The sequence below is a fragment of the Rhagoletis zephyria genome, unplaced genomic scaffold (assembly GCF_001687245.7).
Source record: "Rhagoletis zephyria isolate East Lansing unplaced genomic scaffold, Rhagoletis_zephyria_1.1 Rzeph_scaffold_00367, whole genome shotgun sequence".
NCBI classification, from domain to species: domain Eukaryota; kingdom Metazoa; phylum Arthropoda; class Insecta; order Diptera; family Tephritidae; genus Rhagoletis; species Rhagoletis zephyria.
The window spans coordinates 1-17,968 of record NW_016157451.1 but is presented as its reverse complement, the minus strand read 5'-3'; the positions used below and the strand labels follow the sequence as shown (position 1 = coordinate 17,968).

The window sequence follows — 17,968 nt, the reverse complement described above, 5'->3', positions numbered from 1 at the left end:
GTGCTACGTCCATTTTCCAAAAAATTCCAATATTCTTATTTATGTCTAAAATTTGTTGTAAGTATCAATTTTGAGTGAATTATCTTCAGTAGTTACTAAAATATCGCAGTTTTTGTATTTCTGAAAATTACCGTTATATGGGAAGTAGGCGTGGTTATTGTCCGATTTTGCCCATTTTCAATACCATCCGTCCTACGCCCGAATGAAGTACACGTACCAAGTTTCGATAAGATATCTTAATTTTTACTCGAGTTATCGTGTGCACAGACGGACGGACAGACGGACGGACGGACGGACGGACGGACGGACGGACGGACGGACGGACGGCCAGACAGTCACCGCTTAATCGATTTCTCTTTTCATTCTGATTATTTATGTATACATTTGTCTATATCTATCGCGATTAGTTTTGCCTGTTACACACAACCGTTATATGAACAAAGTTATAATACCCTTGTGCACAAGTGCGCTCGGGTATAAAAATTATACGCAGTACAGATAATAAAGAGCGAAGTTTTATCAAAATTAGTGTAACTGTTATGATGAATAGTACTTTAAGTAAACCACAATGATATACTTATTCGAAGAGAAAAAGAATAAAAGAAAAAAATATCTAAAATTGTTATAAAATAGCGTATTATTAAGCACAAGCTGTTGACCTGGTGCTTTCAATACACCTTTGAAACATTCAGTTTTCGAAACGATTTATAGCTCAGTTATGCATGCTTTGCACTGCACTGCATAAAATTTAATTTTTATGTAAAAATCAAAAACCAACAGACTTCTACGTAATGCTGTGCGTTGGGTAACCGCTCGCTCGTTTAACGGATTCGTTATATGACAACCCTAATGCAATGCCAAGTATGCAAAACTGAGCCTTTACAATGTTGTTACGCACCTGCAACTAATTGCTAAGAAGTTTGCACTTCAGTTAAATAATTGCCCACATAGCGGACAAACAAAACATATATTCCAATGAAAAACTGCTGTGAGGTGTAAATAAAAGCTGCAGTATGGAAAAAAATTGCGTGAACCTGTCTAAGAAAATAAAGCATTCAGCTGCAGCTGCGTTACCGCTCACTACTCTCCTGTGTAGTTGTGGGAGGCTTTGCTAATTTTCGATAAGTAAGTACTTTGATGTGTAGTAGCTGAATAACGGAGTGCGAAATGTGTATGAATTTTATTCTTACATTCAAATGATCATGCTAAATATTAATGTGAAATAAAATGAGTAGGTAATAAACACTTTAAAAAAGCTACGCACATCGTGGCGTGTTTTATCAAATGCGAATAAATAAGTTTTTTGTAAATATGTACATACACATGCATTTAATTTCCATTTGATTTGTTTGGTTTGTTGCCAAACGTATTTATAGCGCGTGCAAAAGTTAATTTATATTTCTTTCCACAAGAGACGTAGTAAATAACTATACATACTATGTATTTTTAGAAATGAAAATTAAAAGTTCTTCCACTTGTTTATATGCAAATACTAATACATTATGTGTAGTATGTACATTAGGGCGAAGTAATTTTATTTCAAAAAAAACTGTATGGCATATTCTATTTCTTCGTTCGATTCTAAGCAAGAATGGTAAACAAACTATATGAAATGACGTTTGACCCTCTCAATTTTTAAAAGAAAAATCAGTGAACGAAATTTCTCATTCACAAAAGTTTGTGTTTTCTTCATATTTAAGAAACTACTTCACAAAAACGAGAAAATAAAAAATTATGTATGTCAAAAAAGTTACATTACATTGCCTTTTCTTTTGAAAATTGGGAGAGTCAAACGTAATTTTTGGTATATATTTTTTTTGATACTTTTGCTTAGAAATAATCGTAGATCTTGAACTTTCACTTTCTTCGAAAATTTTGCTCCGAACAAATTACTCCGCCCTAATGTATCTACATAGTTATGTACGTACATATATTTGTTTATATTGCTTATATATACCCTTTAAACAATTTTTTGAGTGCTCAGAATTTATGAGTACAAAATGAGTCTTTCCTTTATCATATATATGAATTTGAGAACAGTCAACCAGACTGACTCATTTCGGACACTGTGGGTGTCATAAATTCTGAGTTGAACAAAAGTAACACAAGCAATTTTTAGCAAAAAAAAAACCGACTTAAAAAAAATACATGTATATATATTTCATGATCCAATGATCGGATCTAAACCACATTAGTATGAGACCACCTCTGAGATACTACTTTTCCGAATTATCGAAATCGGTTGACGTGGTCCAAAGTTATGCGGTAACATACATAAAAAAAAAAAAAATATTCCGACGAACTGATAACCTCCTCCTTTTTTGGAAGTCGGTTAAAAAGAACAAAGAAAGAAAAATGACGCTGAAGATGGCACAATGCCAACGCCGGTTTGTCTGCAAACCAAGCTTGACAAGGGATGACGGGTATTGGTTCCAAAATTAATCAAAAGTAATAAAGTTCACGTAGAAGTAAAAGTTTAATAAAAAATCTTGATCATATTTAAGACTCTAATATGACTTCTAAGTTGGACTCATATTGGCTTGCCCTTCCAAGAAGAGAAATATGCTCTTTCCTGGCTATTTTTTGAGCTCATAAAGAGGGTTAAAACTCAGAATTCTGAGACTTTTCTGACTCTAAAAGGAGTCCGAATGTTTATATGGTATTTACTTACTTAGTTATGTGTACATTAGGGCGGGTTGATTTGTATGGATGACAAAAAAATTAAAAATCATATAGCAAAAACGTAATATACATTAAATTCTAAGAAAATTCTCCGAAGAAACCATGGGTCTAAAATCAAACCCTAATCCGCGCCTCTCGACTTGAAAATTTGTTTCCTCTTCTTTCGCTAAACATATTTTCTTTTTTTGAAATATATTATGTTTTATTACATTATATTATAGTTATTGCAATACAGGTTTTGTTTTGAGACTAATCAAAATATTCAATTATCAAAAAAGCAGCTGAACCCCAATTTGCATCTCCTCTGATTTGCGTACTTGGGTGAAAATTATTTTTTTTAATGAAAAAACATGTTTAATGAAAAAAAAATTTTGAGTGTAGAAAAAATATAAAGTGCAAAAGAACTACCTTACTAAACAATTTTATTCAGAAAATTCGATTTCTTTTTGGAAAAACCAATTTTTTCTAACATTTACTTTTTTGGCAAAGGCGGCCATATAAATTTGCAAGTCGAGAGGCGCGGATTAGGATATTGTTTTAGATACATGGTTTCTTCGGAGAATTTTCTTAGAATTTTATGTAGTTTGCGTTTTTGCTATACGATTAAAAAAAAAAAAAAATCAACCTGCCCTAGTGTACATTTAACTGGTCAGATACTTTGCGTTTGAAATCACGAATGTTAAGGCTCAGTTTTGCATACCTTGCACTGCACCGCAGAGCATGTCATTTTACGGCTCTCTCTTAAAAATTCTGTTAAATGGATGTTGCTTATAATTGAACAGCCGAAACTTAACGCAACTTAATGCCACGTCGAAATCTGTTTAATTTTGCTTTCCTTAGTTCTACGTTCCGTTAAGTTAAGTTAAGTTGCTATAATCAGGCTTTTACATATTTAATGCTGTGCGTTGGGTAACCGCTTACACGCAAAGCTCATTAAACAGATGCCTTATGTGACAACTCTTATGCAATGCCAAGTATGCATAACTGAGCCTTTATTTTTTCATAAGTCATGCCACTCATTTCACTTCACGAAAAATGCGTACATATCGCGCGTTTGACTATATAACATTATCAGAAATTTGACAGTGTGTAGGGTGCAACGTGTGCCGGTGTTTTACGTGGGTACATGCCATGAAGGCCTAACAGGCTAACCTAATATTCGCGGCTTGCGTTTTGGTACGCATGTCGTTGAATTTGTTTATTTTTGCGTCTCCCGAAATTGGCTTGCGTGCATTTGCATTTGCTTTCATTGAGCGAAATGTCAAATCAAAATGTCACGCAGAACAAAAATTTGAAATTGAGTTAGCTTCATACGCACGCCGTACAATTTCGGTTGGTCTCATACAAGTTGCATGTGCATGAGAAATTTTTGACAATAAATTGGCGGCGTGCGTGCATATTAGGTTTGCCTGTAACCCCACGGCGCTTAAAAGCACAGCGGATCAAAATCGTTGATCACCGCCCCGTGTTGCAACCATTCCGCCGGTTGGAATGCAACACCACATCAAACCAACCAAGGCCGGTTCTACCCTGGATTTGGGTTTTAAACCACAGCCATCATGAAAACTCCTCGAAGGGCCGTTTCCAAGAACAGGCCAGAGTAAATATTATGTATTCTGGGGCTCTTGTTCCACGTGGTACCAGAATTAAGCCTCTGATCAGACCTCGTAGCCGAAGCTATTGCCAGTTGAGCCTCTACTCCGCTCGAAGACTGGCAACCTTTGACTAGAGTCCTCGGGGTTATCATGCCCGTTATTCCATAAATGCGGAATCCCCCTGAGGGATGTGTAGAGTACAATGAGCAACTCTGTCATACCCCTTAGGACCAGTTTTTCAGTTGCTGTTTAAACTTAGATCACGTGAACTGAGTTCATATTTAACAGCTGGCTGACATTTGATTGGCTAATCTTAGTTAAAACCAGCTAGCTTCAGCAGAAAACTCGCCCTTAGATTCCGTTCTTGCTTGGCTGTTGTTTAGCCATAAGCCAAATGGAAAAAACAGTGGTGCAATAAATTATCGTTTTCTACTTGGCCCGATTATAGATATCCGTACGAATTGCTTGCAATAATTTAACTATGTGCATTTGTGCGAAACCCCACCTTCCTAATTAAGCTATTTTTCTTTTTAGCTGAGATATTTTGGCGACACTATAATAACCAAACGAAAAATGGTGAACAAGTCCGCAGCTAATTGCATTTAATCCCTTACTAAGCGCACTTCAAATTCTGATCCGAGAAAGAAAGCAAAAAGTCAATTTTTTTATATACATACATAGTAAATATGTATATAATTTATGCGTGATCTTAAATTATTGCGATGTGCTGTGTACACATCGCTAATTTACTAAAAGTGAAAAAGTGTTCACAATTATATTTCGAAGTAGCCTTAACATATACTTTTTCTTGACCTACCGGAAGATAATAAAAAGCATGAGTTTCGCGCGACTTTGACTTTGCACTGATTGCCAGCTCAAATAATATGACAATGGCGCAATTTTGTCGCAAGAAAGGTTCCATAAAAAAGTAATCAGCTGAGTCGCAAAGTGGCAAATTTTGCAACAAATGGGTCATTTGCAACAACTTTGCGACGTTTCATGAATCCCTAAAGTTAAGTTATAAAATATATGTAAATAAATTTTTGGCACTTTAAGCTTTCGTTGAGTGTAATTCTAATTTCATCCATACTTTATCTTTGTTTCTTAACTTTTTATAATCCTTTTTTCATTTTAATAATATCAAATACGATGATTTTTCACATAGCAAATTATTTTTTCCACGATTTGGTTCATTTTGTTACAATCAACTTTTCATATTCCATTCGCCGTTTAACAAATTATGTTGCGATATTGCGAGATAGATCGCGTCGGAATTTTTATGCTCTCACCCCCTAGGATTGTTCTTTACCGAAAAAATATACCCCTATATTTTTATTTTGAAATCAAAAAATATTTAGAGGTTGCTCAAAGCGCCCAAAGTTTTACATGTATTTTATATGAGGGAAAACAACTTTTCGTAGAAATGGTATGGAATTCTTAAAAGTCAATATTTTTCTATCGGAAGACTCTGCTTATCTGCAGAAGATTCCCAACAATAATACCCAATTGTTTATTTAACCATTTTTTTCATCGCAACTATAATTTATAATTTACAATATATAAACCCACGAAAACCCCGAAAAATGCAATGGGGGACAAATGAAAAATCGTTAGTATTAAAAAATGGTCAAATAAACGATTGGGTACTATGATTGAAAGTCTCCTGAAGAGAACAAGAGTTATCCGATCGAAAAATGTTTATTTTCAAGAATTCTATACCATTTCTACGAAAAGTTAGTTGCTTTTTTCCCATATAAAAATATATGGAAAACTTTGAGCGTTTTGAGCGACCTCCAAATATTTTTTGATTTCAAAATAAAAAAACAGGGGTATACTTTTTTCGATATAGAAAAACCTAGGGGGTGAGGGCATTACAATTCCGACTTTACTGTTTTTGGACCACCCTAATGTACATACATAAGTGTATGCATGTGTGTGTACCAATCTATTAATATCGGTGAATTATTTTAATATCTATTGCAAAATTTTATACAGACAAAACTAAAAAGTAGAAAATAAATAATATAAAAAAACTTACATGCGCCCCACGCTTTTCATTTTCATTCTCACAAATTGTTTACAATGACTTTTGCTAAAATTTCAAAGTCAAAAGTTATCAAAACGAATTCTATGGGACTAAGAAATATTATTTTCTACTTTTTAGTCCATTTATAAACGCGTTGTATATTAAACAGTTTTTTTATATTATTTGTTTATTCTGAAATGCTAAAACCGAACCGAAAATCATACCCAAAAGATGTCTCGGTTCGGTTCAAAATTCACTAAAGCATTTTTAAGTTTTGTTATACACAACTTTGTATAAAAATACACAACTTTGTGAAATATTCAGAAGGCTAAGTAGTTACTAAAACACGTCCGTCGTTCTCGCTATCAAATATCGAATGTCTCTTTATTCTGCTAATTATTTACAAAACGGTATATCCTGGGCGATCATGCCTTAAGGGCTAGACCCATAACTCTGTCACTAATGGTATAGACACAAATCACCTTATGCCTAGTTTGCAATAACTTAACTTAAAGCTTAGGGCGGGTATACTAAGTACATACTCTTACATTTGGTAAAATTGCAAACATTTTTGAGTTTACTGGCATCTTACTTATAATTTCGCCCATATAAAAAATGCTTGAAATGTTTTTATATGGTAGAAAATGCAAATAGCCGCCAGCAAAAAAAATCTGTGCGGATTTCAAGATATGTAATTCAGGCTTGCACTTATCAGATTAAATTAAAGTTGAGTGAGCTATAAAACTGCATACTCGGATTTGTTTTATTTCTGATTAAAAAGTTTGAAACTATAATGAAATTTTGTTGAATTTTGTTGATTTCTTTTAATTTTCATACAAAGTTTGATATTTGGATATGGTTGTTGCTATACTTTTATACAAAAATAATGAACATTAAAGAAACGAAGGAAAAATATTTAAATATCGCACTCATATTATCTTGACCAGAGGTATAAATGTACCTATGAGGTTAAGGCCTAATGTGAGGTCCAACCTACCGAAAATGAGGGTTTAAACATTAAGCCAAAATTTTGAGTGTCAATTCAAAATTCTGAGTGTGTTGTTTTTAACTACCCGACTAGACTCACGACTAATTTCACATTGATCGCGTTGATTTTAAATAATTAGTTGAGTGTATTACTCATTTTTTTCATACAAAACATTTGTCACATTTTACATGTACGGAAGAAAATCCGTGAAAAAAATTGCCAAAAATAAACTCAAAACTTAAAAATTTTTTCTAGAAATTCATATTAAATATAAAGAGTTTCCAAGTTAGATGAAACTTTGAAGAATTTTCATAATTGTTGCACAAATTTTTAAACTTAAAACAATAAACATTAAATACAAAAAATTGCCAAAATTTAAAAAATGTCCCGTCTCTATTTATTTTTCACCACTATGCATGTGGATATTATAATTTTTTTTATACTAAAAATTTGTCGAACATAAATGTATGGAAGAAAATCCGCGAAAAAATTGCCAAAAATCAACTTAAAACTTAAAATCTTTTTCTAGAAATTTTATTAAAAAGTTTGCAAGTTAGATGAATATTTGAAGAATTTTCAGATTTTTGGACAAGTTTTTAATTTCGATCTGTTCGGTTTTTATTAGATAGTGCACTATACTTAAAACAATAAAAATTAAATTAAAAAAATGCCAACATTTTAAAAATTTCGCGTCCTTATTTATTTTTCCACCACTATACATGCGGATATTTGGATTTGATCTCAATAACAAATCTTTTTATTTATTATATCCTTTGACATTCAAAAAAAATTAAACCGTTTGAACCGAACCGCGGAGCTTCCGCATTAATTTTAACATTCGCATTCGCAATAATCAATGCGGAGCTTTTGCGAATGCGAATGTTGTGCAAGTGCACCGATAAAACGTATATCTTGCAAACAAAATGACAAATTGTAGCCAATATTTTTTGCCTGTGGTCGTTGGAGTATTTGTGTAACAAAACTGGTCAAATGTCATATTTATCAACTTTGATAAAAATGCCTTTAAACTTATTATTTCTTAAGCTATATAATCGAGCAGTTATACAAGTTACCACTTCTACTTGACCTTTGACGTACGTCAAAGAGAACATAGTTTTTTTAATAATATATATTTTTTGTTTTCTCTTCTTTTAATACCTGCATTTCTTTCTTTATTATGATTTTTTTGGACCAATCTTAAAAAAAAAACTACTAGACATAAAAGAAGAAAGTGTGCACTGTAATTTTAAACCAAATTGTCGTGATTTGCTCTTGATGTTACATATCGTCACCTGTAATACAAAAAGTCGTAACTAATAAAAAATTCAAAATTCAGTTTTTGATTGATATGACGGATTTCATCGAATTTCAACTCCCACATCAGCAAGGTTCATAAAATAGATGGTGGTGTCAAAAATTTGTTTTCCTCCAATGACGTAGTAGAGAAGTGAGTTCTGATTGGCTGAAATATTTTACGAAGAAGGAGAGTACAGAAAACGCAGAAAATATAGCTGCCGTATAGCATATTTTAGGAATCCTAATGAAATGGGTATTTTTGATATAAAATCGTGGCAAAGGTTATTATAACAACATAAAATGTTTTATCTTCACGTGAAACTGGATTAACATAATAATATTCGTACAACAGTGACAAATGAAATGTAAATCGAATGCTTATTGAAATTTGCTGGTGATTTTATTCTTGAAAGTGAGTAGAATGCAATTAATGAATGAATGAATAAAAAGCGTTCATAACATTGGCGAAATTTCGCTACCGAAATCGCAATTCACCTTTAGACATACGCTTAACCTAAAATTACCTCTTTCAGCGTAATTTTTGCAATCAAAAACAGCGCACTTAAATTTTTAATAATTTAAATAAACTCAAAGACGCAGAAAAATTCACAAACTTCAATGCAAATTGTCAATATCAGAGTTACACATATTTGAAATAAAACGTGATGTATTTTTGACTAAAATAGTGTATTTTTATAAGAAATTTTTTTAGGAATCTGGCAACTCCAAAAATTGAGGCCATCTGCGTCATCAAGATGGCGGCCATGGCTAATGTCGTAACCTTGTATTCTATGAACCTTGCCACATCAGTTATGGTGTTGTTACGCCTTTTTGCATTTCAGGTGACGATATATTCGTTTCAATCATTTCAAATGTGGCTCTTTGGGGAATTTATTTTAGGGAAAAATTTTTAAAACAGTAATTTTGTTTACTTGTCGGGCAATATTTTTTCATAGATAAATATGTACATTGGATCCTTGCCCAAAGGCCGCTGTGGTAAAACTCTCCCCCTAAGTCTGCCGTCTTTGCTATTTAAAGTGAAAGATTAAGCTTCTACAATAGGGATTTCCAGCAGAAATCTTCAACATTTAGCTATNCAAGGTTCATAAAATAGATGGTGGTGTCAAAAATTTGTTTTCCTCCAATGACGTAGTAGAGAAGTGAGTTCTGATTGGCTGAAATATTTTACGAAGAAGGAGAGTACAGAAAACGCAGAAAATATAGCTGCCGTATAGCATATTTTAGGAATCCTAATGAAATGGGTATTTTTGATATAAAATCGTGGCAAAGGTTATTATAACAACATAAAATGTTTTATCTTCACGTGAAACTGGATTAACATAATAATATTCGTACAACAGTGACAAATGAAATGTAAATCGAATGCTTATTGAAATTTGCTGGTGATTTTATTCTTGAAAGTGAGTAGAATGCAATTAATGAATGAATGAATAAAAAGCGTTCATAACATTGGCGAAATTTCGCTACCGAAATCGCAATTCACCTTTAGACATACGCTTAACCTAAAATTACCTCTTTCAGCGTAATTTTTGCAATCAAAAACAGCGCACTTAAATTTTTAATAATTTAAATAAACTCAAAGACGCAGAAAAATTCACAAACTTCAATGCAAATTGTCAATATCAGAGTTACACATATTTGAAATAAAACGTGATGTATTTTTGACTAAAATAGTGTATTTTTATAAGAAATTTTTTTAGGAATCTGGCAACTCCAAAAATTGAGGCCATCTGCGTCATCAAGATGGCGGCCATGGCTAATGTCGTAACCTTGTATTCTATGAACCTTGCCACATCAGTTATGGTGTTGTTACGCCTTTTTGCATTTCAGGTGACGATATATTCGTTTCAATCATTTCAAATGTGGCTCTTTGGGGAATTTATTTTAGGGAAAAATTTTTAAAACAGTAATTTTGTTTACTTGTCGGGCAATATTTTTTCATAGATAAATATGTACATTGGATCCTTGCCCAAAGGCCGCTGTGGTAAAACTCTCCCCCTAAGTCTGCCGTCTTTGCTATTTAAAGTGAAAGATTAAGCTTCTACAATAGGGATTTCCAGCAGAAATCTTCAACATTTAGCTATAAAGAGAATCGATGCTGAAATATTTAAAAAGCTATAGGTCCGACCTTTAATTAGGTAAGAATTACGTAACTATCTGAAACCCTCATCATTCGTGATTCCAATAATTCAAATGATTACAAAAAAAGGGGTGCTTTTTTAAAAAAATAACAATTTTCTGATCCGGTTTGGCTGGCAGCCAGGATCTTAAAAACAGAATTTTGTTCAAAATTTTCATTCCTGGAAAATAATAATTTATTTTCCATATCCACCTATCTAGCTCGCTATAAGCACAAATTCTTCAAACCAGTCGTAGAAGACCCATTCAAATGAATTACAAAAACTAAAATCGAAAAACGCTGATAACGTTACAAGTTCCCCATATTCTGAAACTGCTAAACGAATGAGAACGAAGAATTCTTTTAAAAAAGCTTCAGAAAAACCTGACACATCTGGTTTGGTTTCAAAGCGCTGTTTAAACAACGATCTCACCATTATGCATGCTGCTAGTCAGGAGGATACATTTCTCATTACTTTTTATTAAATAAAATTTAAAATTTTTAAATTCAAGTTCTAAGTAAAATAAACATTACTAAAAATTACTAACTTTTAAATTTTCTTATTTACCTAAATAACTTAGTTTACTTACCTGGTTATTTCTTAAAAATACTTGAAATCCGCATTCGCATTCGCATCCGCGGATGTTAGCTGTTAGACAACCGCATCCGCATTCGCATCCGCGGATGTCTAAAATTTCACATTCGCACCATCCCTAGTTCGAACCACTGAACCGAACCGCCCCGTTTTTTTGGAGTGGTTTGCAGCAGGGTTGTTGCGAATATTCGCATTCGCATTCGCAACCGCGGAGCTTCCGCATTAATTTTAACATTCGCATTCGCTTTCGCGTTCGCATTAATCAATGCGGATCTTTTGCGAATGCGAATATTGAAGGGACCGAATATAACAGTTATTTTTTTACGAGTTAAACATGGCCAAATATTTTTTATTCCCAACTAAAAGTCCTTTCCGGATAATAATCAAACCGCTTATCCAAATTAAACAAGTCTGGTATCAAATGAAAGAGGACTTAAATAGCTTTAAAACTGAAATGATATAAAAACCCTTCGTTCGCTGTTTCAGTCCTCTTTCACATGATATTAAATTTGTTTAATTTTGATAAGCTGTTTGTTTATTATCCAGAAAAAACTTTTATTTCGGAATAAACAATATTAGGCTAAGTTCAACTGGTAAAAAATTACTGTTATTCTCGGTCCCTGTAATATTGTGCAAGTGCACTGTATATCTGGCCAGTCACAGGAAAAAGGATTAAAAATGAATTACAGAAACTAATATCGAAAAACGCTGTTACAGGTTCTCCAAATTCAGAAACAACCAAAAGACTGAGAATGAAGAATTCTTTGGAAAACAACGGTGTTTAAACAACGATCTTGCCATGATACTAGATTGTGAAGATGAAAGTCAGGAGGATACATCCGACATTTGCAGCCTGATGCAATTCTCAAAAAAGAACCGCAATAAAAAAAAAAACAATAAATATAAATGACAGTCCTCTCGACTGGTGCATCGTCAATCGAAAAGAATTTACAATTTTGTCAAGTTTCAAGTTTGTCGCCTCTAGCGAGCAGTTATATAGTGGCCCTGGTTTACGACCCTTTAAACACTTTTTATTGGAGACAATGTTCCAATTTTTAAATTCAAGTACTAAAAAAACATTATTAAAAATTACTAACCTTTACATTTTTTATTTAACTAAATCACCTAATTAACTCGCCTAAATTATTTCTTAACAAGTAAAACAGTCTAAGTTAGGGCGGTGCTGAACATTAAATATCCGGCGCAAGTATTCAATATTGTTTTTTACCTTTCCGAAAACTACCGCTACATGGTAAGCAAGGGTGGGGTTACCCCTATTTCAAACATCTTCGATAGAACGTTCTGTTTGATATAATGAGATAAACTTATATAAATGTATGTGGGCGGCATCACGCCCATTTTCCAAAATTCAATAATAATGTTATTGCTTATTAGCGTCCTTAAATTTCGAAATACCGAAGTTTCAAGCATTTCTGAAATTTACCGTTTATTGCCAACATCAATCTTGAATAAATTAGCTCCAGTATTTACTGATTTATCAAAGCTTTCGTATTTCTCTAAATTACCGTTATAGATCGGAAGAGCGTCGTGTAGNTAAATTACCGTTATATGAGATGTGGGCATGGTTATTATACGATTTTTTAAATTTTCAGCCGTTCGGTATGTTTTGTGACGTCCAACAACTGTGTCAAGTTTGGGAGAAATTGGCAGAGCGGTTCCCAAGGTATACACATGTAATCATAAGTGGGCGTGGCTGCGCCCACTTTCCAAAAATTTATAGTATTCTTTTTTTCGCCTAAAAATGATTGTTAATATCAATTTTGAGTGAATAAGCTTCAGTAGTAAAATATCGCAGTTTGCGTATTTCTGAAAACTACCGTTGCATGGGAGGTAGGCGTGGTTATTGTCCGATTTTTCCCATTTTCAATACCATCCGTCTTACGCCGAAAAGAAGTACACATACCAAGTTTCGTTAAGATATCTTAATTTGTACTCGAGCTATCTTGTGCACAGACGGACGGACGGACAGACAGTTACCGCTTAATCATTCACGTATACATTTGTCTATATCTATTTCGATTCGTTTTGCCTGTTACAAACAACCGTTATGTGAACACCTTGTGCACAAGTGCGCTCGGGTATAAAAATACTTGACATCCGCATTCGCATCCGCATCCGCGGCTGTTAGCGTTTAACCATCCGCATCCGCATTCGCATTCTAAAATTCCAAATTCGCAACATCCCTGGTTTGCAGCCCTGGCTCAAACAGATGCGGTATACCTAACGCTCGTATCTATACTTTATTTCGCAGTATAATACTTTTTTTTTGGATTCCAAAAATGGAAGCTGCGGTTTTTTTCCAAAATACTGCATTAATTTTTTTTTTTTGGTGCCTAAATTTTTTAATACACACTGATCACGGAAACCCGTTTTAAAAAAGCATATTTATGTATACTATTATTTAAAAAAAAAATAGGGACAAGATATCCCCTGTGGGGAAAATCTCTAGTTCTGAACTGGTGCGCTTCTAGTAGACACATTTAGACCCAGTACTGGTTCGCGATAAATCACTTTTCCATGCAAGTAACTGGCGAATTTAACATGGCGATGTCCTAGGAAGTGTCAATTGCCCCGCAGCATCCCTTTTTCGATAGTTCCGAACTAGTCCTAAATTCTATAGTTCCAAACCAGTTCTAAAATCGACAGACTAAAGAAAAAAGTATCATGATTTTTCAATCTTTTTGGTTCTTCCGTGTGTGCGATTTTAAGTTATTTTGGAAGAAATGTGTTTTCAATTTGAAATTAAATTTGTTTGAATTATTGTAAGAAATGTACGTTTACATACCTTTAGCTGTAGCTGAGTTTGCAGAGGTGCTCGCTTCTTAGATCCCAGACGGTCCCAAGATGTTGAAATATTAACACAAATTTTATTTTTGTATTACCAGGCTATGAAAAAGCATCTGCGAAGCACAGAACAGAAGCGTATTCGAACGAAAAAGCCGCCGAACACATATCTATGTAAAGTAAACAAGCCCCCTCTGCATTCCTTATTCGATAGTTCCGAAATAGTTCTAAATTCGACAAATAGGATTTAGTTCATTCTGCATCCCTTTTTCTATAGTTCCAAACCATTTCTAAATTCGTCACTTTAGATATAGATTTCTAGTGAAAAAAACTGAAAAAAATTTGTTTCTTAAAAGTACCTTTTTTCGCCGATTTTGGACTGGTGGGGATCTAGTGAGAAGAAAAGGGACAAGTACACATGCGTCTGTACCGTCAAGTCGTTTCAACTTTCTTGCTTTGGTGTTGACATTTTCGTTGCTTCCCATTTAAAGAACCAAAAACTTCAATTCAACAGAATTGAAATGTGTAAAAGCAAATAGAAAACACAAAAAAGGATGAGCAAGAATTGATTTCAAGTACTTGAGTCATGTAAATCGGGTGTTATTAATAAAAAGGTGCGATTTTCAATACGGTAAAAATTCGCTGTAAAAAACGCTTTTATTTTTAAATGAAGATACTGCGAAACGTGGTTTTCGCGCAGTAATATCTGTTTTTTTTCCGAAAAAAGATACGACCGTTAGGTTTACCGTTACGATAGGATGCGTTCAAAAACAAGTAAACAAAGCCGAAGTGGAAGTGGAAAAGAAAATGTCAGATGAGCAAATTTTCTTAATATTAAAATTGTCGACAGTAAATGTGTTTTAATTGTGCTAAATTGTAGAAATATATAATTTATTAAAAAATTAATAGTGAACTTCAGTGCATTTAAAGTTTCTGAGGCATCGTTTACTTGTGGACCAGAATTGTCAAAATCGGCAAAAACAAAGTAGCGGTATTTCGGACGGACCTTTCTTCGCTGCATCGTGGTATCGCACCAGTTACGATATCGTATCGCAGCGGTAGTATCGATTAAGACGGAAAACACTTCGACACCATGGTACACTCAAAACCGGTAGAAGCCAATTTAACCTCAAACGTCAAAGTTTTTGGGAGAGTAAAAGTGAGAATGAGTGTGTGGAATAAAAAAGAAAAAATTTATTTCAAAGTTTCAAATATATTTGAAGTTTATTTTTATTTATTTATGTCGTTTAATGTAAATTTGTTTAAGCAAGTCTTCATATATATACACATGTTTGTATTAGGGATGTTGCGAATGTGTAATTTTAGACATCCGCGCATGCGAATGCGGATGCGGATGTTTAAAAGCTAACATCCGTGGATACAAATGCGAATGCGGATGTCAAATATTTTTAAGAAATAATTTTGGTGAGTACATTAAGGAATTTAGGTAAATAAAAAATTGGAAAAGTTATTAATTTTTAATAATATTTTTTTATTTAGTAGTTCAATTAAAAAATTGGAACATTGTATTTAAGAAGGAGTAAATTTGCTGCCTTTTCGGATTACAGCCTGTTCCTAACGGGTCGTAAATCAAACCTGCGCCATTAAATAGCTACTCGCTCCAGGCGACAAACTTGAAAAACTTGAAATTGACAAAATTGTAAATTCTTTTCGATTGACCCTTTTTTTATTGCGGTGCAACAATTCCTTTTTGGGAATTGCATCGGGGCTGCAAATGTCGGATGTATACTCCTGACTATCATCTTCACAATCTAGCATCATGGCAAGATCGTTGTTTAAACACTGTTGAGCTAGAATTCATGAAATCGATCAGTAAAAATTAAAGTTTTTTGATTTTCGCAAGTTATTGCATAATCAATTTTTATGTAATTTTTTCTTCGATTCACAATATCCCATGAATTATTTAAATGAATTGAATGAAATCTTCAGGGCTTATTCCTTTTAAGTCATAGTTTCTTTTATAATCTGGATTTGGATGTAAATTGAAAGAGCACGCGGTTTCTAATATACTTCTTTATTATATTACAACTTATATTCTAGTGATGATACAATGGTTATCGATATTCAAAGATGAGTATTTTATAAATGTTAGTGATCGAACTGCTGCAAATCCTAAGGCTGATAGTACATCTAGGTTGAAGTTATAACAGTTCTCCCCCGCTAATGAGAGTTATGTTAAGTCATAATCGCGGAGATGTGCAGGTTTATTGCGTATTCGTGCAGGTCTTTGACTCGACTGTTCCGGATTTTGAGCAGTTGACGATTGGGTTGGCTGCTCTGGAGTTCGAGGTAATGTTTCTGTATGTCTTTCAGATTCTGTATCGTTCGATTCTGAATTAGATTGAGATCCAGTTTCGACTTGTTGAAAATTGTACTGGCTATTCCTATGATTTTGTTGGTCTGCTGGGTCGGAAATCGTATTTGAAGTACTTCCCCGGGTATTACCTATGTCAGGAACATCTTGAGCGAACCTGACTTTCCGCTGTTGAACTTTTGTGACCTTTAGTTGATCTATATGGCGTTTTAAGGTGTAGCCATCATCTAGTTTAATAATGTAGTGAAGTTGACCTAGCTTTCGTTGTACAGTACCTGTTTTCCAAATTGTTTTGCTGTTTTGTGTATATAACGCTTGTACTCTCTCTCCCTCGCTAATATGGCGCACACCTGGTATAGAATCCGTTACTTTATTATGTGTTATTGGTTTTAGCGCGTCTAATCGAATCCGTATACGTCTTTTTAGGTAAAGTTCTGCTGGGCTCATACCATTACTAAGAGGAGTTGCTCGGTATATTTGTAAAATGTCATTGACTTTTTGGCGTAGTGGTCCTGGTTCTGTTGACATAGCTTTTAACTTCCTTTTAAGTGTTTGAACATTTCGCTCGGCAAGACCATTCGTACTCGGGTGCCCTGGTGCTATGAGCTTCTGGTAAATTCCATTTTTGCTGCAGTATGATTTGAAATGTGCGCTCGTAAAAATAGTTGCGTTGTCAGAAACCATGATCGACGGATATCCATGAGTAGCGAAAATATCCGATAGAAGGTTAATTGTGGATTGGGTTGTTGGAGCATCCCGTATAACTCGAAATTCTGCCCATCTAGACTTTGCATCCACGACCACAAGAAAATGATTATCCTGGAATGGTCCGGCGTAATCTATATGTATTCTTTCCCAATTTTCTTTTGGTTCCTCCCAGTGGTGCAGTGGAGCTTTCGCCGGTTTGTTTTGAACTTGAACACATGGTTCGCATGATCGTACTGTCCGTTCTATATCACGGTCAATACCTTTCCAGATACAATATCTTCTGGCGAGTTGCTTCATTTTGGTAACGCCTGGGTGAGTGCGATGTAATTCTTGAAGAACATTTTGCTGTAGGCTTTTTGGAATCACTACCCGTTGACCCTTAAAAATAATGCCGTTATTGAGCATATACGTACCTTCGCCGTTCCCGTTCATCATGTTGGTTAAGATGTTTGAAAGTTCGGGATCTTTTGCGGTTTCCGATGCTAGGATTTCTGAATTTATGTATTCGCTGGATATTTCAAAGATGGATAACAAACATAGTTCATTTATCTCTTCATTTATTACTTTGTCCGTGCAATGATTTCCTGGAATTTGCGTTGCTCTGGATAGACAATCTGCATTAGTATTTTCGGATCCTTTTTTGTAGATTACTTCGTAATTAAAGCTCGACAGGAATTCGGCGTATCGCAGAAGTCTGGCAGATGTTATAGCTGGCATTTTATTGTGCTGGTGAAAAATTCTTGTAAGCGGGCGATTATCGGTGACAAGCTGGAATTTTCTTCCATAGACATACATAAA

At 34.1% G+C, this 17,968-nt stretch overlaps 1 protein-coding gene across 1 annotated transcript; it reads right to left on the bottom strand.

Moving 5' to 3' along the window:
* Window positions 1-16,318: 16,318 nt before the first annotated feature.
* Window positions 16,319-17,887, bottom strand: LOC108359250 (uncharacterized protein K02A2.6-like). Its single transcript, XM_017611002.1, has one exon. It carries the CDS (start codon window positions 17,885-17,887, stop codon window positions 16,319-16,321), a length of 1,569 nt encoding a protein of 522 aa, XP_017466491.1.
* Between the last annotated feature and the right edge of the window lie 81 nt (window positions 17,888-17,968).

Bases quoted from the DNA above. Each gene is read 5' to 3' on its own strand.
- LOC108359250 (XM_017611002.1), bottom strand. From the start codon at position 17,887: ATGCCAGCTATAACATCTGCCAGACTTCTGCGATACGCCGAATTCCTG.